At 31.9% G+C, this 23,092-nt stretch overlaps 1 protein-coding gene across 1 annotated transcript; it reads left to right on the top strand.

Annotated features, from left to right (window-relative positions):
* Nucleotides 1-14,021: 14,021 nt before the first annotated feature.
* Nucleotides 14,022-16,709, top strand: LOC148193615 (serine decarboxylase-like). The gene is made up of 5 exons (XM_088099000.1): nucleotides 14,022-14,405; nucleotides 14,507-14,738; nucleotides 14,810-15,003; nucleotides 15,084-15,220; nucleotides 15,942-16,709. Exons 1-5 carry the CDS (start codon nucleotides 14,078-14,080, stop codon nucleotides 16,506-16,508), a joined length of 1,458 nt encoding a protein of 485 aa, XP_087955126.1. The 5' UTR covers nucleotides 14,022-14,077; the 3' UTR covers nucleotides 16,509-16,709.
* The last annotated feature ends 6,383 nt before the right edge of the window (nucleotides 16,710-23,092 follow it).

Below are 23,092 nucleotides of genomic sequence, written 5' to 3'. Positions count from 1 at the left end.
TATTCATAACATTTTCATTCTATGTTCCACTCTCTTAAAAGGACGAACGTTCAACTTTCTGAAGGAAAAGGACGAACGTTAAAAGCCAGATTTAGAAGAACTTGTTACAATCAGAAAGACTCCAGAATAATACGACTATTTTCAGAATATTTTAAGTACCAAGAGGACAGGTTGACTCCTCTTGGACGAAGATACATCAAGCAGAATACTTAACTACATTAGGAAACTTTTGTTTCAAAAGAGGTCGACTGTCAGTCAATGACCGAACGTGACAATATACATTTATTAAGTATTTGGACGAACGCTATTTACGTTCGTTAAGGAGTCAACGATAGGACGAGCGTTCAATCTAAGACCGAACACTTCATTAAAACGAACCTTTAGGTAGATGACCAAGAATCAATCATGACGAACGCTTAGTACAAGACCGAGCGCTCTTTAGGACGAACGCTTGGTTTAACACCGAGCGCTATTTAGGACGAACGCTTGGTTTAAGACCGAGCATTGTTTAGAACGAACGTTCGGTATAAGACCGAACGTTACATATTTTAAAGTGTACAGTATTTATATACAGCTGAGCTGAACCGAACGCTCAGACATTTAATTGGGGACGCTCGCTCTCAAGCGGAGTTCTTCCCAAATGAAAGAATTCCATTCTAAGTTATTTTCAGGGAAACCGGACGGTATAAGACCGTACGGTGACGAGCGTAATTTATCATAGGGAGTGATTTACGTTTCAGATTTTTCAACCATAACAGATTTCAGATTTCAACATTTAAACTTATACTTTACAATTCATATGATTTTCAATTTATAAACTTTATAACATTCATTCCAATTACTTCATATTCAACATCATCATACAGATTTTACTTCATACAACATAAACATCCAGGTTCATGATCACACATCTCAATCATCATACATCATACATTCGCATTCATACTGCATACATGCATCTCAGTCATCAACACGCATACTTTTTCATACATCCAAATCAGATCATGCCACATTCAAGTATAAATCAAACATATAAGCTTTCCTTACCCGGATCAGTATACGAACGTCCTAAAGCAAGGGTATGGTGCGTCCTCTAACAGCGTTCTACCCTCAGTTTTACTAAACACTTTCACTTGATCTAAACACCAAAATCAGAGATGACTCAGATACAATCCATGCATGAACCCAAAACTTGTTTTCGCATGAAACCCTAATGGACGAACTACTAGAGAAGAGTACTTACCAGCTCAGATTCTAATTCTGTTCGGTCCAAAATAACGTCCGCGTCTCCGAGAACGTTCCTACGGTTCTGAAATGTAATCGGAGGAGAGGCGTGAGATTTACAGTAGAGAGAAGTTGGGAGTTCTAGAGAGAAGTTGGAGAAGATGAAGGGTTGAGTTTCGTGAGGAAGAAGGTAAATGCAGAGAGTGAGAGGAAGTGATTTTCAGAGAAATTATTTTCTTCCCCACGTCAACCGAACGTGCACTCCCATACTGACACCTGTTTCCTATTACAGATTTTCGAAGGTTCCAAATGGACACTTGGCAGACGTGTGTCAGGGTGTGTGGGTGTGTTTTTAATGAGACTGAATGTGTGTCGTAGTGCATTAATGAAAGCAGCCTGGTGACTCATCAGTGCATTTATTTTGATTTGATAAATGATTAGCAGAGTTAAATTTACGAGGCCTTACAGAAAATCACTCAAATATTCTTTTAAGAAGTTAATCTAAAAATAATATTTTAAATAGCTATTAAAAAGTTTTATTAATAGAATAATATAGTTATAAAGTGAGTAACAAACCAGTCCCCGAACACAAATCACTTGAAAGTATTTATTCATAATCTTCCTTTGAAATAAGAACCTCGTGCTTAAATTTACTTATGACTACAGAAAAAAAAAAGAAAAAAAAAATGAAACTAGAGAATACCAATAGTTGAGAGGATGGAAAAATTTTCTTCGCAGATGTGTTTGTTCCATAGAGTATTTCACACTCCCACTTAATATAATAACTAAAGAAACATTGAATTTTATGACTCTTTTTTATGAAACTATCTTTATATTTAACTGTTATTCGAACTATACTTGATATAATCTTCATAATTATATTGAAATAATCTTCTAGGTATTTTATGTGGGATTGTGTTTCTTATTTGTACGTGTGTGTCTCTTTGTAGAAGATATTTTCTATACATTACACGAAAGCAATTTATATATATATATATATATATATATATATATATATATATATATATATATAAACTTAACTATTTTTTATCATTTATCCATTTTCATTCTTATCGCCATATCTTCTTCGGTATCCAAATACTATTTCTTTTCTTCTGTATATCCTGTACTTTTCATTGCACACCAATTGTTTAGATGTACCTTTTTTTTTACACATATACAATTGTACTATGAGCACATCTCTTAACTCATTTATGTGGTTAAAAAAAAAAAGAAGTAATAATATGAAAGAAAATATGAAAGAAGTAATAATTTTAATTTTATTTCTCGCTGGTTCTCAGTCACCTATTTATCTCTTATTTATTCCTCTTAAAATAAACATTTATTTTCACCAATTTTTGTTGAGCTTTTACACTTGGATATATCCTCTTAATTTTCCACGTATTCGTGTGATGAGAGTGAGGAAGGATGGTGGATAGAGCATTCACACGAAGCATCATTGCATGCAAAACGCATGAAGACATTCGGAAGTCAGTGATTGGACAATAAAAGATTCGAGGGTCACGGATCTGAGTTGGCCCCACTAAAAGATTCCAGAGAGCAGAAGAATCACGTGGGTGGCCCCCACTCTGCGTTGGAGCCAAATACATCGTCGTCGCGCTGTACAGTTGATAAAATATTTTGAAAAAAATATCTCTCCAACTCCTGCAGCCACCATAATCTCACTTTTATTTTTCACGTCAAAAAAATTACTTGAGGATAGAAAATTCTTTATTTTAATAATTAAATTATGAAAGCAAGAAATTGTTTGAAATGTAAATAATTTTATTAATATCTAATTTTATTAAAATTTAACATAATGAATTAAGATAATATATTTTTATCAATTATTAAAGTTATTGATAATATAATATGTATCTATCTATTTACGATATGTTCTAATTTAAAGTAATTTAAATAAAATTTTGAATATTGTGGATACCGTAATATATAGTATTTAATGATCTTAATAGTTAAAATTAGACTTAAACCTAAATGATAATAATGTTCTTAAATATATAAATATATATTTTGATTTGTGTTTAAATTGAATTATGGAAACTCAAAAGCAATTCTTTTTATTGACTTGATTTTTGAAATCATGTGTAAAAGTTTTTTATAAGTTCACATTTCCATGCACTCATTAGCATTCTAACTCGATTTTACTATCTAGGAGTCCACAAGCTCAAAAAGAAACTTCACTTTTTTGTACTGTCCAACAACACAATAACTTGGAGTAATCCTTTTTTATTCAAGTCACTCATTTATAATTTTACTAAAAGTCAAACTACTATCTAGTCATATTTTAATGACGAAATATATTTGTCTTTTGATGGTATATAGCCTAAAAATAGAAAAGGAGAATCTTTTCACTATAATGATGAAGCTATATATGCAAAATAAGATCTCATTATGTAGTAGCAATAGAGTAAACAAAACATATGGGGATGCAACTTACCAAGGAGCAAGAGATCTTCCTACAACAACATCAAGTCAAGATTTAATAATTAGGTGATTAGCTGAAAATAGTAGTTCAAAATTTACAACATTTAGTTGATGAAGATTGTTTCAGAGTATAAGGTTGAGATCAACGTCTAAGGTTCAAAAAATAATCCAAAGGATCCAAAAGTTGTCTTATGCTCCTAGTCTCGTGTAGTCGTTAAACCAAATTGTTCGGATGACACCTATAGAAGGTACTCTGATATTAAAGTCAGTTTAACATTTGATAATTTAGATATTAATAGTATAGTAAATGCAATCACCTATCTCTTTACCTAAAACCTATACTTATAGATTTCATATTAGACTTTTGATGTGCAAGGAGACACAATTATTGATGTGCAAAAGCCCTTCACTCATATTGTGAATCATCTCATTGGGTAAGGTAAGTCTTTCGATAATGATGAATTAAATATCAAATTCTTAAATCGTTGGACAAGACTTAGTAACCAAAGGTAACTACTATAAGTGAGTCACAAAAGTGGTGCTAATACTCGGAGACCGAAAGTGGTGTGAATACTCAACTAATCTAAGGTAACAAGAGGTTATTCACTGATCAGGGATACCAGGAGTAGTGAATAATACTACGCAACCAGAAGTGGGGAAATTAAACAAGACGATGTTTCTCAGTTGCACTAGGAGAATCTAGGGATACTAAAAGTGATGAATAATACTACGCAATCAAGAGTGAGTTAAACTCAAATGGACTCATTGAATATCTAATGGAACCCTCTAATTTAAGTTATAGGAGAATTGGACGTAGTCTTAACAGGTAAACCGGTATAAAACATCTTTAAGTGGTAGGCTTTTTGCCTCGGTTCTTAATAGAGGCAAAAAGATATGTGTTTTTTCCTTGGTTCATAAAAATCGAGGCAGTAGAGGGTGTTCCTTTTTTATTTTATTTTTCGCCAAACTTTTGGCCTCAGTTGTTGGTTAACGAAGGCAGTTGATGGGGTCTTCTACCTCGGTTGGAAGTTGAACTGACATAGTAGAGGGGTTTTTATTTTTAATTTTTTTTTGTTAGACTTTCTGCCTCGATTATGACAAAATTGATGCCATATAGGGCATATTGTCTCGATTTTGGTTACAACCGATGCTTATTTCAGGTGTTTTGTTTAAATAGGTATGTTTCTACAACAATTCCAACAATAGAAATAGAACTGCATATTTCAAAAATGGTCAAGAATAGTCCATAATAGTCTAAAAGCATATTTTCAATTAAAATTATAATAAATCATAAATCAATTCAATGTACATAGAATTGTAATCATAAATCAACTTAGAAGCATAAATCAAACCAATGTACAAAGTTAACCTAATATAAATATGCTAATGTAGAACTTACTATATAGTAATATCTATGTACTATTATAGAGTTGAATTACATATTTTGTAAGTGCTTTCCTTATGAATTTAAGGGACTTCTCTGGAATTGAAGTAGTATAATTGAATCTCTGCATACGACACAATGATTTCAATTCGTATATTTGAATTGTAAGCTATATAGAAAAAATTTCAATAAAACCAAATATTATTGTTTCCCATCCACTTGTAACATGGGCACGAATGGTGGTCATCATCCCATACATGATGAGTAACCACACTCATATGACCCACTTTGTCTATTACACTACAATATAATAATTATAAAACATATAAAACGTTAAGACACATCTTTGGACTGGTATAAAATGTAACAAAGTATGAACTAAAATCCAAACCTTAAGGATCAATCAGGCAAGCTTTTTAGCTTTAGTAGTTGATCTCCCAGACAACAACATATGTGTTGCAAACTATTAAAAAATTACACTAGAATACATTTATATAAGAAAGAAAGTCCAAATATTGAGGTTTTTACTAATTTAATATTTGTTTAAGACTGTTGGGAGGAGACTTGTGCAATGAACAAATCATACAACAGTGTTCTCCGTTATGGAAACCACAAGTAGCTACCAATGGTGCGTGAAATTGGTAATAACTTATTTGTTATATCTGTCACAATAAATAACAAGAAAGATTAATAAAAGACTTATAAAATAACATATATTATTTAACAAAAGCCACAAATTTTTACACAAATATGAAATTCATACATAATGATATGGATTGGTCATATGTATATTTCCTCATTGTAATCTTCCTGAATTGCATGTATATCGTCAACTAGAGGGTCGTCATCCAAATTTATTGTTGTTTTAAATGGATCAGTGTGAACAATATGAAGATTAGAAAGATTTTCTTCCTTAACGTCAATTTGTTTTTTTCCTTGAAGAGCGACATACCAATGGTCAGAAGCGGGATCTTTGACATAAAGAATTTGACTTGCTTGATATGCCATATAAAGGATTCGTCTCGATAACCAACCTATCAAAAATTAACTATTGTCATACCAAATTCATCTATTTTGACATTACTCTTATTGTCAACCCACTTACATTTGAACAATGGAACATAAAACTTAGTGTAATCAACCTTCCATATCTCTTCTATTCTACCATAATATCTCATTAATCCAAGTACAAGATTTTTATCTTTGGATGTGGAAAATTGTAGCGACTTAGCTTCTAGAATGACACGCCACTATTTTGTACTATGCTTTTATCATCCAATGTACAATTATTAGTTTCATAACTTGTACAACATACAACATCAAACTTTAAACCATTTGTTAGCCACAAAAAGAGTCTCAGAAGATCATGACTCTTTCAAATTTTCAGATTTGAACTAGGACAAGAATGTTCTGTTATGCTCCATCAACTGTCATTTCTATGATTGTCTTGGATTCTTGTCCTTCACAACGACTCTGGGTGCTTGCAAAAACGAGATCATCTCATATGTGTTGTTTAATATGTACAAATGTGCTTGCATCAATTCTTCACGATCTTTCGTCACCAGATTTACACCTCAAATGCTTTTACTTGTAGAACATCTATTCAACCATGATGTACGAGGAACTCTTATCGGATTTTCTTTAGTCATATAATCTAGAAAAACCTCGATACTTTCTTTGCCAATATACCTTTCAACCATTGAACCTTCTAGACGATATTTATTTTTGACTTACCCTTTCAAAATCTTCATATAACGCTCAATAGGATACATCCATCTTAAGTATACTAGTCCACACAACTTGATTTCTCTTACCAAATGAACAAGTAAATGTACCATGATTTCAAAAAAGGATGGAGGGAAAAACATTTCAAGTTGACACAAGATGATAATAATCTCGCCTTGAAGTTCCTCTAACTTTATAGGATAATGACTTTATTATAAATTGGCGAGAAAAATGAACACAATCAAGTTATGGTGTACCTAAAATTTTTGGGCAAAATTCCATGAATAGCCACCAGTAACAATTGTTGCATTAAGACGTGACAATCATGAGACTTCATCCCAACAAGCTTTAAGTCCTGCATTGACATTAAGCTCTTGATATTTGAATAGAATCCTTATGGTACTTTGATACTGTTTAAACAAAGAAAAAAACTTATCTTTTCTTGTGTAGACACTGTGTAACATGCACGAGGAAAATAAGTACGTTTACTAATCTCCCTTGGTACCAACTCTTCTCGGATTTTCATGTCAACCAAATCCAAATGAGCATTCACTCCATCTTTTGTCTTTCCCTGAATGTTGAGTAGTGTACCAATCAAGTTATCCCACACATTCTTCTCTACATGCATCACATCTATGTAATGTCTAATATCTAACTTTTCCCAATATGAAAGATCAAGGAATATTGATTTCTTCTTCCAAGGGATCATTACAAATGACTTTTTGGATGCTTTTCCAAATACTTTCTGCACTTTATTAACTTTTTCAAGAATTTAAAGGCTAGTGAATGGAATTGTTGCATCATCTTTCTCCTTTTATCCACTGAATTCCTTTTTTAACCTTCGATATGGATGATTAGATTGTAAAAATCTCTGACATATAGGACATGCTTTATGACTCTTGACACTATACCCCAACAAATTACCGTAAGTTGGGAAGTCATTAATGGTGCAAAATAACTTGGCATGCATCATGAAAGTTTTAGAAGCGAAGGCATCAAATATTTCAATCTCATCAAACCACAACAACTCCAAGTCATCAACTAGTGGGATGAGATAAACATCTATGTCATTTCTAGGCTGCTTTGGACTAGATATCATCATTGAAAACATCATGTACTTTCTTTTCATGCACAATCTAGGAAATAAGTTGTAAATTATTAGTATAACGGGCGAACAACTGTGATTGGTACTTAAATTAGCAAATGGGTTCATTCCATCAATAACTAAACCAAACCTAAGATTTTTATATTCTCGACCAAATTGGGGAAATTATTGATCAATATTTTTCCATTGCTTTGGATTCGCGAACAAACGCTTAAGTCTGGCCACGAGTTGAAGGTACCAAACTACTTTCAAAGCAGAACCATTTTTTTCTGTGTGACCACTATGTTCACCAATGTTTTTTGACTTGTATCGTGATGATCCACATTTTGGAGACTTTCTCAAAACTTTATACTCTTTCTTATATAATATGCAATCATTTGGACATGCATGTATTCGTTTATACTCCATACCCATCGTACAAATAATTTTTTTTTTGCATCATAATTACAGTGGATAATGTTTTTCCATCTAGCAACATTTCATTCAACAGCTACAACAATTCTGTCAAATTCTTATCATTCCATCCATTGGTTGCCTTTAAATTTATGAGCCTTAACACCGCTGACAATCGTGTGAACTTAGTTGAACCAACATATAAAGGAGTCTTCGCATCAGTGGACATCATTTCATACACAAGCGCTTGGGCAAAACCTTGTGCGCCAGCATTACGGATCATGTCCTCAAATTTGTCTTCTTTTGGTCAATCTTCCATGGTGGAATCGAATACATTTTCAGTTGGAGAGACAATTGGAAAGTCAATTAATTCGTCGTGCCATATCCATGTTGTATAACTTCATATGAAACCATCATAGATAAGATGTTCCCTAATATCGGTTGCGTTCAACTTCCTCCCATTCAAACAGGTGACACAAGGACATCTAAACTTGACTTCATCATCACTTGTACTCTCATTATGTTGCGCAAACTATATAAATTCTTCTACTCCTCTCTCGTACTCAGCATTGATGCGTGATGAATTAATCCAATGTCGATTTGTATGCATATTTCCTAAAGTTATGTAAAACAATTTCAATAAACTTAAATGATCACTTTGATCACTTTTGTATTCAAGGTGTGACTTTTTTCCATTCAAGAAGATTCACTTTTTTTTAGTTTATTAAACATATTAATTTTAAACAACATATATAAAAGTGATTATAAATCACAATCAAATATGTACCCAAAGATCAATACAAAACATAACTAAAAATTTTCATGAAATTTAAGACATGTAAATAAACTATGAAAAAGTTATTACTCTTCTTAAACTGTCGAACTGGACAATTCAAGATTCAATATTTGTAAATTAATATTACTATCTCTTTTCTATTCATTTGTAAAAAGTACATTTGTTAAAAAAAATTCGGAGATAATAAATAAATTTTGTATTGAATTTCAAATGGGAAACTAAGGCTAATTTAAAACAAGAATATATTCAAACAAACAAATAATTACATATGCAACCTACAATATATTCAAGTAAACAATATATTTAAGCAAAACAATATATTCAAGCAAACAAGTGGAAATCATACATAGTTTTCCAAAAGAAATGTCATTCCAAGATAGAATTAGTGCATAAAAACTTCAAGAAATTGGTAATTTTTTCCTATTTTTCGATCTATTCACTCTTAAAAATATCAGTACCGATAGAAATACCAGTACCGATAAATACAAGCACGTAATTAACATACTTGATTTGTTTTATCATTTAATTATTTGTTAATCATGTAAATCAACTATCTTTTTTTTTTCTGCATTCCTTGTTATTTCTCTCTAGATGTTTAGAACAAAGAAGATGTTCACTAATCTTTTTTCTTTAATGCATCTATTATTAGACGCATTAAATTTAGATTAAAAAAAGGGTTATATTGGTGGAAAGTAATCTTAGTGCCTTACTTTTATCTTACTGTCATATTAAGTTTGTTCAAAGGTTAAATTTTGGTGGATGATTGATTTTGCCAATTGCATGCGATTAACAACTTGATTAATTTCATAATCTTTAAGGTATATCAAGGTATCTCCGAGGTCAATTTCAGAGCGCATTGTGCTCAAGTTTTCAAGTATGAACAAGAAACCAAATGATACACATCACAACCCGTATCATGAACTTGAGGTTGCATATTTTGCAAAAATGTGCTCAACATGGGAAGCTCTTAATTGGAACTACAATAATTTTCAATCCAAACGACCTTCACGAGGCCATGATGTTGATGTGGGTTGTCCAGCCATCATTGCACAGATATTACCCTAACATCAATTTTTTGAATCTATATCTAATTTACTTAGATTCTAATGTCAAAAATAATGTTGAATCAATATATAATTATCTAACAGAGTGTTATATAGATCAAGTACTACATATAATGTTGAACCAATATATCAATCAAAGACAAACCAAAGTGGAGAGGGTTTGAACAACTTACCATGGCGGTGACGACGACATCGACAACAGCGGCATCCAGAAAATGAAGGAATTGCGGTGGAGCGGCAACAACACGGCGGCAACAGTGGTGGAGGCAGCGCTTGTAGAGAACAACGGTGCAATTCACATGAGAAATGGAGGCACCCAACTTGGAGAGGACTTCGCCTGAGACAATAGAGGCACCCAGTTAGCTGCAGAAGTTGCAGAGAGGAGAGGAAAACGAAAGCTTGCGCGAGAGAAGAAGAAGAAGAATAGTGTAGGGTAACTTCTTTCACGAAAGTGAAAATTTAAACAGATATTGTCTCGGTTATTTACTTAACCGAGGTAATAGAAGCCCTACTGCCTCAGTTATTCAATTAGCTAATGCCTAACATGTTCAAAAACAATTCAAAATGAAAAATCTAATGGCATTTTTGAAATTATTTTCAAACTATAAGCCTCGAGTCACAACTATATTGAAGTCGAAAAGGTCTATAGACTCGGTTCTAGAATAACCAAAGCAATATGGGTAATGTCAACACCCTGTGAGGGAAGTTTCTGATTTGTAGAGGAATTTCTGACAGACTTTATGCCTCAGTTCCCTGACCAACCGAGGCAGTGTGTCTTACTTATATGAAAAGGTTGTTTTTGCAGGGGGATAGGTGGAATTTTGTAGGGTTTCACCTCGGTTCCCTAACCAACCGAGGCAGTATCCCCTTTGAACTTGTCGTGTCAGAGAAGCTGATGAGTTGCATAGGGATTCTGACAGACTTTATGTCTCGGTTCTCTAACCAATCGAAACAATATGTCCTCCTCAAAAAGGTGCTTAGAAGAAAACATTATTCTACAGGGGGACATGTAGGATTTTGCATGACTTTATGCCTCGGTTGCTTCAGAACCGATGAAATAGAGTCTTTTCTACCTCGGTTCCACTTGAATCGAGGCCTATAAGTTCGTTGAAATTACAAAAATGTCACCGCGTTTTCTTATGCGCGTCAAAAACCTCATTTTGCATTAATGAACACATCGAAGAAATGTAGTAAACAAGGTGGCAAAAGTGACAAGGTGGACTAGACTTGTTCCTCATATCAGTTCTTCACACTCTCAAAAGGTTGTGGCTTGTATTCATAATGTAAGAAACAACAACTTGCGATGTAAAGAACGACACAACAACTCATAGACAATGAGAAAAAGTAAGTAAAAAGAAAAATATAATGAAAAACTAAGACGATGTGAAAGGTCTAAGTGAAAATGTAATGAAAATTAATCATGATTATATAACAAACGTTTGAAAAATAATGAAGGTTCATCATTTTAACCGTGATTATATAAATTACTAAAAAAATAATGATGGTTTTACACCTAACCGTCAGTTATTAAATTAAAAAAAAAAATACACTTCCGCTACCTTGTTTTTTAAAATGAGATGGTTTTTTATTCCTTATTATTCACTAATGTTAAAAGGTATATTTTACACTAATGAAGAAAAAATACGAGCACTTAGAAAGGATGATTAAGCAAAAGTTTCAAAATCAAAGTCGAAAAAGACTTTAATTGCCAAATGAGTTTTCACATAAAATGATATACATATTCTTAAGTGTTTTTTGATTAAGTAACATGCTAGTCAAAAATAAACATCCACTGTCCAACTGATGTTTTAGAAAATTCACAACCACTCACTAAATGAACATTAAAATATTCAAATACATAACTAATTGTTCGCAATAATGTCGAACTTTTATATATATACTCAATATGTAAGTTTAATTGTAGACTTAGACTGAAATCCAATAATCAAGTTCTAATAAATTTTAAACCCGAATACAGGTCAATATATTTATTTATTAATACACACTATAATATATATATATATATATATATATATATATATATATATATATATATATAATTAATAAAATGACATTTTAGAATCTTTCTTTTACTTTTATATTTTCTTACAACATATAGTTGTACTTACATTAAAAAACCATATTTAAATATAATAACAAGTTAATGAATCTAATCATACATCATAATAACCACCAATTTAATGATTTTTCTATTAAACTATTTGTTTTCCTGAAAATATATTTCTTAACATTTAATACGATAATTTATAATTGAGTGGTAATTTATTTTTTTAGATGCTATTAATATATAATAACTAATTCCTTTAATTTTATTTAAAGAAAATTAATTTTATATTTAAAATTTTCATAGTTTTCTATTTAAGAAGTCAATGTGTTATTTAAAGAAAATAAGAGTGTCACTTTATTAAAGTACGTAAAAGAGGTTAATGTTAATTTATTTAAAAGTATTTAAAGGAGGTGACTATCTTTTATAACAACCATATAAAGAAGATTTTTCGCCCACATTTTTATATTACATCATTTGTTACGTTATTCATTAGGATATGTTACCTAGTTTCTCTTCTCTTAATTGTATAAAGAACACATATAGTGCGTGAAGAGAATAAGATGGGAGGGTGATTTCATGAAGTGTAAGATATATGAACACTAACTTATTTTTAAACACCTAAACCCAATATTCGTCTTTTCTTTCTCTTCTAATGAGGTCAAAACTCCTCTAAAATCTTATATTTTTCTTTTCACATGTGATTTCCGTGTCAATTAGTATTTTGGTTCTTTGAATATCTCTTTCCTTTCATTATCATTCTAATGAGATGTGGCGATTATAAATCCGGATCCTGTCCCCTCATTAACCAAGACCGTTCCTTTTCATCCTTTAAGATTGATTGTTCAATCTTCCCATAGAAGTGCTTCTGGGCTGAAAGAAAAATATCAGCTTTTGTATTTCAGACCATAGTTTCTTCATGTGTGCTTCCTAACCTTCATATTACATATACATAACTCTCCTTCTAGCTTTTCAATAAGATGTTTTATTAGCTGTGTCTTCCTTCTATATGGTCCAAATACTTGGATATTTGAATTATTCTTAGCTTCTTTTATGTTTGATGTGATGCTGTTATTACTTAATGCTGTTTTCGTTGTGTTTTTGTCTGCTCTTCTTTACTTTTAGTAGCGAGCTTTTCTCTTTTTTTCTGTATTTTGTCCTTGATTGAAGTGTTTCTATTTCTTTCATTTGAATATGTAAGAAATTCATAGTGTGACTTTGGTTTTGGCTTGAGTGTTGGTGAATCAGTTCCTTTTCTGGCCAAAACTCTTGTTTTCTTCTGCTTCGAAAGCAAGCCTTCTAAGCTTACTTCTTCATTTGGGAAAATTATATTTTTGTTTCTGTATGGAGGTATTTGAATGAAATCTGTTTGGGATTGTGCCTAATTTATAAGTGAGATATTCCTGCATTGATATGCTATACAATATTAACCATGAGAACTTGAGAATGCTGAAAACATTGAGAAATATATGACATGGATTCAGTGGGACACATAAAATTATCATAAAACCCATTGATGTTTCAAAAGCAAGTATCATATGAGTGGTGTTTGGCCCATTGGCAAATTGTTTTCCTTTTAACGATTTTAGTTTGATTTTCGGGAAAAGTTTAAAAATTAAAGTGAAAAGAATATTAAAAGTAAATGGAAATGAATTGCCTGGATATGTGTAGACCAAAACATCTTTTTTGTGGTCAGCCTTGTTTCGTTTCCTGTAGTGGAATCGTGGTTTCTAGCAAAGTGTTTGATAAAGAGTGATGGCTGAGTTTTAGCTCGAGGTTCATGGTTTATTTTGTTTGCACTTAGGTTCCTCCTTTTGTTGATAACCAACTTGTGTGTTCTGTCTTTCAGATAATTTCTTGTGCTGCAAGTAGCAAGATGGCTGGAAGTGTTGATGTTTTAGCTCCTGATTGCAGCATTAATGGAACAACGAAATCTTTGCCTGAGGTTCTCAATTCCACGGCTTTTATATCAGATCATGTGGCAATCGTAGCCGGAGAGAATGGCATTGGCAAGGGAGAGGCTCAGAATGGTACAGAAAATGGGCAGAGAAAGATTGTCCTGGGAAGAAATATTCATACCATGTGCCTTGAAATTTCGGAGCCTGATATAGATGATGAGGTTACCGGTGAAAGGGAAGCTTATATGGCAAGTGTGTTGGCTAAATACAAAAGAACTCTGACTGAAAGGACCAAATATCATTTAGGTTTGATAGTCTATTTGCATGTTTTGATCTGCAATAAACATTATTAGCTAGGTAACAGGTTTATCTAATATGCTAACTAATCTTCTGAAAAAATCTCACAGGTTACCCCTATAATTTGGATTTTGACTATGAGGCACTCTCTCAACTTCAGCACTTTTCCATCAACAACTTGGGAGATCCATTTATTGAAAGCAATTATGGTGTCCACTCCAGGCAGTTTGAGGTTGGTGTTTTGGACTGGTTTGCACGGTTGTGGGAATTGGAGAAAGATGAGTACTGGGGCTATATAACAAACTGTGGCACAGAGGGCAATCTCCATGGAATCCTTGTTGGGTTAGTCTCAGCCAGTTTTTGTGTATGTTGTTGAAATTAATATGCTGAATGTGGTAAAATGACTGCTGCAGGAGAGAGGTTTTCCCAGATGGGATTTTATATGCCTCACAGGAGTCACATTATTCTGTTTTCAAAGCTGCTCGTATGTACAGAATGGAATGTGTGAAGATTGACACTCTTTGCTCTGGTGAGATTGATTGTGATGATTTCAAGGCCAAGCTTCTTTGTCACACGGACAAACCAGCAATTGTGAATGTGAACATAGGCAATTTTCTCCTCTTCTCTCACTCCCTTGTGCCTTCTCCTCTCCTTTCCTCTTGTGGCTCTTACACTCAAACATTGCAGGTACAACTGTGAAAGGAGCTGTGGATGACCTTGATCTGGTTATAAAGAAACTTGAGGAAGCAGGATTTTCACATGACAGGTTCTACATTCATTGTGATGGAGCTCTGTTTGGTCTCATGATACCTTTTGTGAAACGTGTAAGCTTTGAAACAACATCAGTCCTTAACATCAAAACATCTATACATTTGATAACTTTAATAATATCATTAATAATTCAATTTAAAAATAAAAAAGTATAATTAAAATATCAATGTTTTGAAGTGGTTGTTTTCTTATCATTGTTGAAATATCACTGCTGTGTTGTTACCTTTTCTTTCTTCAATTTGTCGTTCTTAGCGTCTTTTCTCTGACACTCAAAAGAGGATCTGTTATCCCGTTTTCTTATTTCATAGTTGTCAGTGAATGTCACTTTAATTAACAGCATTTTGGTTATTAATGTAATGTGATCAAATTACAACATTTTAGCCAATAATTAGTGTGTTCATCAACTAATTTTTTAAATTGTCAGCGATTATTTAAATGCTCACCTAACTCTGATCCAGCTATTCCAATGGTGATTTCAGTACGAAAATATGCTCTAGTCCATGAATAGTATTTTAATTAGTCTTAATAAACCTTTTGCACATGATGTCTATTTCTGTTTTATAACAATAACGTGCGTGGCGTACATATAAAAAATTCCACACACCTGTTAAAACAATCACTCTGGTGATACACATTACATTATCAGTAAACAGTATAACAAATGCAATGATATCTGTAAGAGCTAATGTAAATCAAAAGGCACGTTCTTTACAATGCTGATGTGTTGAATAGATAATTGGGTTGACGATTTTTTTCACATGTGAGATTTGTCAGGCTCCAAAAGTTTCTTTCAAGAAGCCTATAGGGAGTGTGAGTGTTTCTGGGCACAAGTTCGTGGGGTGCCCAATGCCCTGTGGCGTGCAGATAACGCGATCGGAGCATATGAAGGCTCTTTCAAGGAACGTGGAGTATCTTTCTTCGAGGGACGCCACGATCATGGGAAGCAGGAACGGGCACGCGCCCATATTCCTCTGGTACAATCTAAACATGAAAGGGTACAGAGGTTTTCAGAAAGAGGTGCAGAAGTGTTTGCGCAATGCACACTACTTCAAAGGTAGGCTTGTGGATGCAGGCATTGGAGCAATGCTGAACGAGCTGAGCAGCACCGTTGTGTTTGAGAGACCACATGATGAGGAGTTCGTGCACAGGTGGCAGTTGGCTTGCCAAGGAAACATCGCTCATGTGGTGGTGATGCCAAATGTCACCATAGAGAAGCTTGATGATTTTCTGAATGAACTCGTGCAGAAGCGTCAAGAGTGGTTCCGAGATGGCAAGTTACAACCTTATTGCATAGCTTCTGCTGTCGGACACAAGAATTGTCTCTGTGCTATCCATAGGTGATTGCTGTGTGCTATTAAGTCACTACATATGCTTCTACTAACTTATGTGTTCCTTCGCTGTTGGTTTTTCATCATTATTTTCGTCAATCTGTTTCTAAAGTGTTCAAATAAAATGGTTCCATAAAGATGGCTCCAAGAAATTCAGTTGCTGTAAACATGTACGATTGAATGAAGCATTTCAACAAGAAAACTTTCATATGAAGATCTGAACATTCCTCTTCTATATACGAATAATTTGAACTTAATATATTTTTCCTTTCACAATTTATTCATATACCATTGTTTACTTATGAAACAATTTTAAAAATAAAAGTCGTAATAGTCTTTTCACTAAAATAATAGATATATCTCCAAATTTTCAATAATATTAGGATAAATTAAATCAATTTAATCATCAAATATTTATAATTTGATGAAGTGATAATATTTGGAAATCTTTTTTAATTTTGTCTCACCATTGAATCTTCCCTCACGTCCTTTCCAACTTCTAAAAATCAATCCCCAAATTTTTCATTGAATACTAGCCTCATGTTCTTAGTGAATTATTGCAAAGTTTCACTTTATAACTAAATATATAAAGAAATTATTTGTTCTCTTGTTCTCAAATCTCTTTGAACCACTCATACAATCTACCTAATCATTTCACAAAAGATAAGATTCAAAAATATTGAAAAATATCCATAAACATTTGTCTAAATCTTGGAAAAAGAACTTAAAATAAATGTAAAATTTGATAAACTACTTTTTACTATCATAACATGATTTTCGTGTAGAACAATTATGAAACAAAATAACTAATAATTGAATGGAGAGCATCGACATAATGTTACAACCTGCTGATACAATATTACTACCCATTTATAAAATTTAAACGAAAAACTATCTAAAATATATTATTCAATAAACTGATTACAAGATTATAAAATTGTATAAATTATATTTTTTATGATTTAAATAATAATATTATAAATTATGTAATATTTATATAATTAAAACAAGTTCATTTACCATTCTATATGAAAAGAAAGGCGAAAGATCCCTGAAATTTTTAAAGGAAATTAAATTTACCGAATTTGACATCTCACATATTCCCCTATCTTGAAAATATTTTTTTATATTTTATGTAATATATTAGTTCATTTTCAAATTTTAACCTCAGCCTCATTATATTCTTGCTTTGAAACTATGTATATTCATTTCGTAAACATTGTTTTTTCTTGTCATACATCTAATGTTACTATTTTTTATTTTACGAGTATTAGATTGTTTCATACATTATTTGGACTCAAATTAAGTAAGCTTCAAATGCACTCTCCATTTTCCATTATCAAGAAAACTTTTAATAGAATGTTTTATATGAATTTTTATTCTTTTAAGAAAAAATCTACATGTTTTAATCCAAAATATCAAGATATCTCGTATATTTAGAAAAGAAATTTGGTGGAATGTTATTTTCTTTTGTATCTTTTATGATTCTTTCCACAATTTCAATTTGGTAAGTGGGTACCAATATCGTCTCCCTTTGTATTTTCTTTCATTTGCTTTATATAAAGTTTTAATAATGGTGAAAAATGATTGATTCTAATTGTGGTGCTCACATGGTTTAGAATTTTTATTCTTGATTAAGAAAAAAGCATATCTTGTGCAATGTAACCCTCACGTGACATTGAGCCAAAGGTATGAAAAGAAAAAGGTCGGATTTGAAAATTTGGATGGAGAAAGGAAAAGGTCATTTAAAGTTGTATATAACTTGTTTGGTTTATAAATTTTCAAACGATACCCTTCAATGTTGAACATATTAGACCAAACATAAGATCAAGATGAAAGAAGAGAAGTAAAAGATACTGAAAAATTGAAATTCATCAAAAAGATTAGATACACTTTTTTTGTTCTTACCACCTATTAATTAACTACTTAACACTTCGTAAATGGCTTATGTAAGCATTGTGTCATCACTTAATAACATTTAATTTTAATAAAGTAGACTTTTTTTCAGTAGCATTTTTTAATTTTATTTATGGGGTAGACCATCAGAAAATTTTGTTTCCAAACTATTTCTTTTTATGGGTGAAGTTTAATATTTTTTTTTGGTGAAAGACTAAATTCTCATCATACTTTTTTTAATTTTGTAAATTGTTTGTGGTTGAAATTCTGTTTTTTTAGGAAAAGTTTATAATTAACATTTTTTCTAGTTTTATAGATTTGTATATTTATTTATAATAAATTACTTTATTAAAAATTTATAACTTTTTACAAACTCATTTCAATATGAATTTAAAAAATATATTTAATTTAATATTTATAAATTGAAGAGCGATTATAATAAATAAGATAATTTAAATATATTATAATTATGGTAACAGAAAAATTATTTTAATAAAATATTGTAATTATGGTTGTCTTTTGTAAAAATTAATTTTGATAAATGTATATTTATTTGGTTAAAATAATTTATGTAATAATTTTGTGTGTGTAATAAGTTAGAAAAATAAAATAAAATAATAATATGATTGTAGGTGGAAATATTTGAAAATAAATTTAATGTAAAGTTAAATTACCCAATTTTTATTTATTAAAAATATATAAATTTAAATTTACATAATTATTTGTTGAAGTTATTAGTTATTCAAATTTAAATTTATATATTTCATGTTTTTAAATTTTATTATTTTAATTATTATTAAATACAAAAGGGTTAAATATTAAATAATTATCAATAATTTGAAAATACTGATATTGGTGATCTCTTTCCATTTTATATGGTTGTATTAATTTTCACTTAAAATTCATCAAGATTTTAATTGACAATAAGTTTTTTTTCAATTGGCGTCAACAGCTAGTTTCTAACTGATTATAATTATTTAGACTAAGATCTAGATTACCTTTTATGGTGTGTTTGATTGGAGTTTTCTTGATGATTTTTTTTTTCATCAATGTAAACTTAAATATTCTCCCATTGACATTGAAAAGAAGTTGTAGTTAATATTGATAAAAAAAAATTATCAATTTTAGTCTTAAAAACTTTTGTTGGCTATAAAAAAGTAAAAAGTCTTATTTAAAACATTTGTTGATGAGGTAGAAACAATGTAGTAACACGGGTTACAATGAAACAATAAAATTCAATATAATATGATTAATATGAAAGAAAAAGAGAGAAAGAGACATATTAATTTGATTTAACAAGAATTTATATTCATTTTAATTCAAACAATTATATAATTAAAATTTTCATTGTATTCGTGAATTATTCAATTACAAAGGTGTTCACCTTTGTAATTATTGAGAATCACACACACCTTTATATAGAAATTAAATTTTATATTGATATGTGTGCTATGAAGGTGGTAGTGTAAGATATATTGATTGGTGTTGAGGAATCTTTTATGATAATATTGCTCTAAGAAGTATTGAAAATCTTCAATATTTTATCTTTTATTTTTGTGATGTTTTGGTATCATATTCAATCATCATATATGTATTATACGTTAGCAGAAGATTAAGTAAATGTTCTTGCAAGGAACAGTAGTGAAACTACAAAGTTAATTTTGTATTATATTGTAAAATATGGAATTTTGATTGTATATTGGTGTTAGGATTAACTTGATTATATCAAGTTAGGAAGCATGTGGGACAAGTTATATAAAATGTAAATATAATCATTTGTTATTGTTTATGTAATTATTTAATTAGTATTGTAATATCTGCTAATTAGTATTGTTACAAAATAAAATCTATTTTGATTTATGCTAATGCCAATAACTTAAAAAAACTCAGTAACTCCATATATTTATATATATATATAAATGAAAAAACATTATAATAGATGAAGGAGACGAGTATAGATAAATTCGTGTGAAAGATATGAATGTGGATGAAATAGATGAGTATAAATGAAAGAGATTATAAGATGATTGTAGATGAAGGAGAAGAAGAAAATAGTGAATAATATACCATCTCATCTTAATAACTCAAAACTATTAGAATAAAATATTTCATAATTAATATTTAAAAAACAAATAATCCACGTATAAAATATATTAGTACAATCATCCAAAAGATATGGTTATAATAATATAACATTTATACATCTCAAAACGCTATACCTTTCTAAAAGAAAACTACTTATTTAAAGAATCTAACAATTTTTAATATCTTTGTTAACTCATATCTCCGAGAGAAAAACTCTAAATATATATATCTTTTTCTACTCAAATCAACAACATGATTATTGCAAGAAAAAAAAAACAACTACAAGAAAAACCTCAACACAAGAAAGGGTAAGCTAATTTATCAAAAGATACATTGTTGGAAGTCCACTTTCTAATATGCATCATATATTAAATAAGCATGTTATATTAACACACAAGATAAACCAAATATTTGTAAAAACATAAATCACACAATTGAAGACTCTTTTAGACTCAATATTTGGATTAATGAAATCTTGGACTGAAAAACATCCTTTTCCACCGATCAGATTCTTGTTTAGAGCTGGTAAGTCTTGTTTTCTTGAGTTCTTGTGATTTTTCGAAAGTTTGTGACACATGCAAGCCATGTTTATGATTGCATGTGTTCATCGATCTTCTTCCTCCCTCCTAACTTCACTTTTTTGGTCATTTGGTTGGTTTGTTCTCACAAATCTGTGAGTTATAGGTTCTTAGGATTTTCTGGTATTGAGAGCAAAATTTCTAAAGTTCTTGAGTTGTGCAGTTCCGTCAAAGAGGTAAGGGAAGCTAGTTAATTTAATTGCTTGATTTATGATGTATGAAAATGTTGTTTGATGGTGCTGCATGTGTGTGAAACTGAATGATTGTGATTCTGCATAATTCTGGTTTAGTGGCTGAGTGATATTGGGAGGAAGTGTGGTAGTAAAGATGGAGAATTTGTGTTCGGTGTGAGTTTGGTATATATAATATTAATTGGGAGAATTAGAAGTTGGGAAGAATGAAGAAAATTGGTAAAGATTGGTGTTAATAATAATTCTGCCGTCATTCTGCATAATTATGCAGTTCGCTGAGGGTCCTTCGTTGACCGTTCGACTTTCTCCTTGTGTTTGGTCTTAACTAAGTTCTGCTTATGTGGGACTTCAGTTAATGATCGATCGGTATTGTACTGGTAATTGATTTTAAAATAGTGTTCGGTCTAGTATTAGTATTGGTATTCGGTCTTAACTGTGTTCAGCCTCTCATGGGCCTTACCAGTTAATGACCGTTCGGTTATAAGTTGATATTCGTTTTAGTATACTGTTGTACCGTTCGGTCCTACACTAGAGTTCGATCTTGTATAGGCGTTCGGTATTAACTATGTTCGGCCTATCATGGGCCTTACCTGTTAATGACTTTTCGGTCACTTTAGTAATTGGTCCAACCTGAGTATTTTATCTAAGTCCAGAGTGTTCGGTCTTAGTGGGGTGTGTGGTCTCTTAGTAACGATCAATCTTAGTGGTGTGTGTGGCCTCTTAGTAGCGATCGGTCTTAGTGGGGTGTGTGGCCTCTTAGTAGTGCTAGATCTTACACTAGTGCTCGGTCTGGTACTAGTGCTAGGTCTTGTACTAATGCTCAGTCTTGTACTAGTGTTCGGTCTAATATTAGTGCTAGGTCTTGTACTAGTGCTCGGTGTCATAATAGTAATCGGTCTTATATTAGTATACGGTATGAACTCTAAGCATTCGACCTAAGCTATAGATGTTCGGCCTAAGCCATGAGCGTTCGGTCTAAACTTAATACTTGGCCTGGTGCACTAGTAAAAAATTGGGTTTTTACAGCGCACATTATGCCACGGTTCATCGGAAACCGCAGCATAATGGTGCGCGGTGGCAGTTTTGTAAATAAATCGAACACATATGTCGCGGTTCAGAGCGGAACCGCGGCATATACTCCAGTCAACCATCCCCTTTGACGCCACGTGTGAATAAAAAATTAAATAACAGAGTATATGCCGCGGTTGTCCAGAGAACCGCGGCATATACCCCTGCCAATTTATTGCAGGGGCTGACTGAGTCAGAGAATTTCAAAAGTTACAAGGGTATATGCCGCGGTTGCTCAGAGCAACCGCGGCATATACCGCAGTAACTTCTCAACTTCTCTGCCAGTCAGAGAATTTCAGAAGTTACAGGGGTTTATGCCGCGGTTTCGCAGAGTAACCGCGGCATATACCCCTGTCATCTACTGAAATTCCCCAAAAGGCAGTTGGGGAGACAGTGTGTTCAGCACGTTACAGGGGTATAGGCAACGGTTCTACGAGCAACCGCGACCTATTCTCCTACCTGAAATAAATTTAAAATGAATTTTAAATATTTCGAGGAATATACCGCGGTTGCCCGCTGAACCGCTGCATATAGTTTGAAAATAATTTCAAAAATGCCATTTAGGTTAATTTTTTTAATCAGTATAGGCCGCGGTTGCTCGTGAAACCGCGGCATATACCCCTTTTATACCGCGGTTAAGTAGTGAACCGCGGTAGATTCCCCAGTTCAGAGTTAAAAAACAAAACTTGGAACAGTGTCGTCTTCTTCGCGTGCTCTGTTTCGCGTTTTCTTCTCCTCCGACACCCATCATCTCAGATACGCGTTTTTCACCGTTTAAA

This window comes from Vigna umbellata, chromosome 9 (genome assembly GCF_029865625.1).
Source record: "Vigna umbellata cultivar VRB3 chromosome 9, Vumbellata_1.0, whole genome shotgun sequence".
Classification (NCBI taxonomy): Eukaryota; Viridiplantae; Streptophyta; class Magnoliopsida; order Fabales; family Fabaceae; genus Vigna; species Vigna umbellata.
The sequence above is the reverse complement of the archived record's forward strand: the minus strand, read 5'-3'. Positions and strand labels throughout refer to the sequence as shown.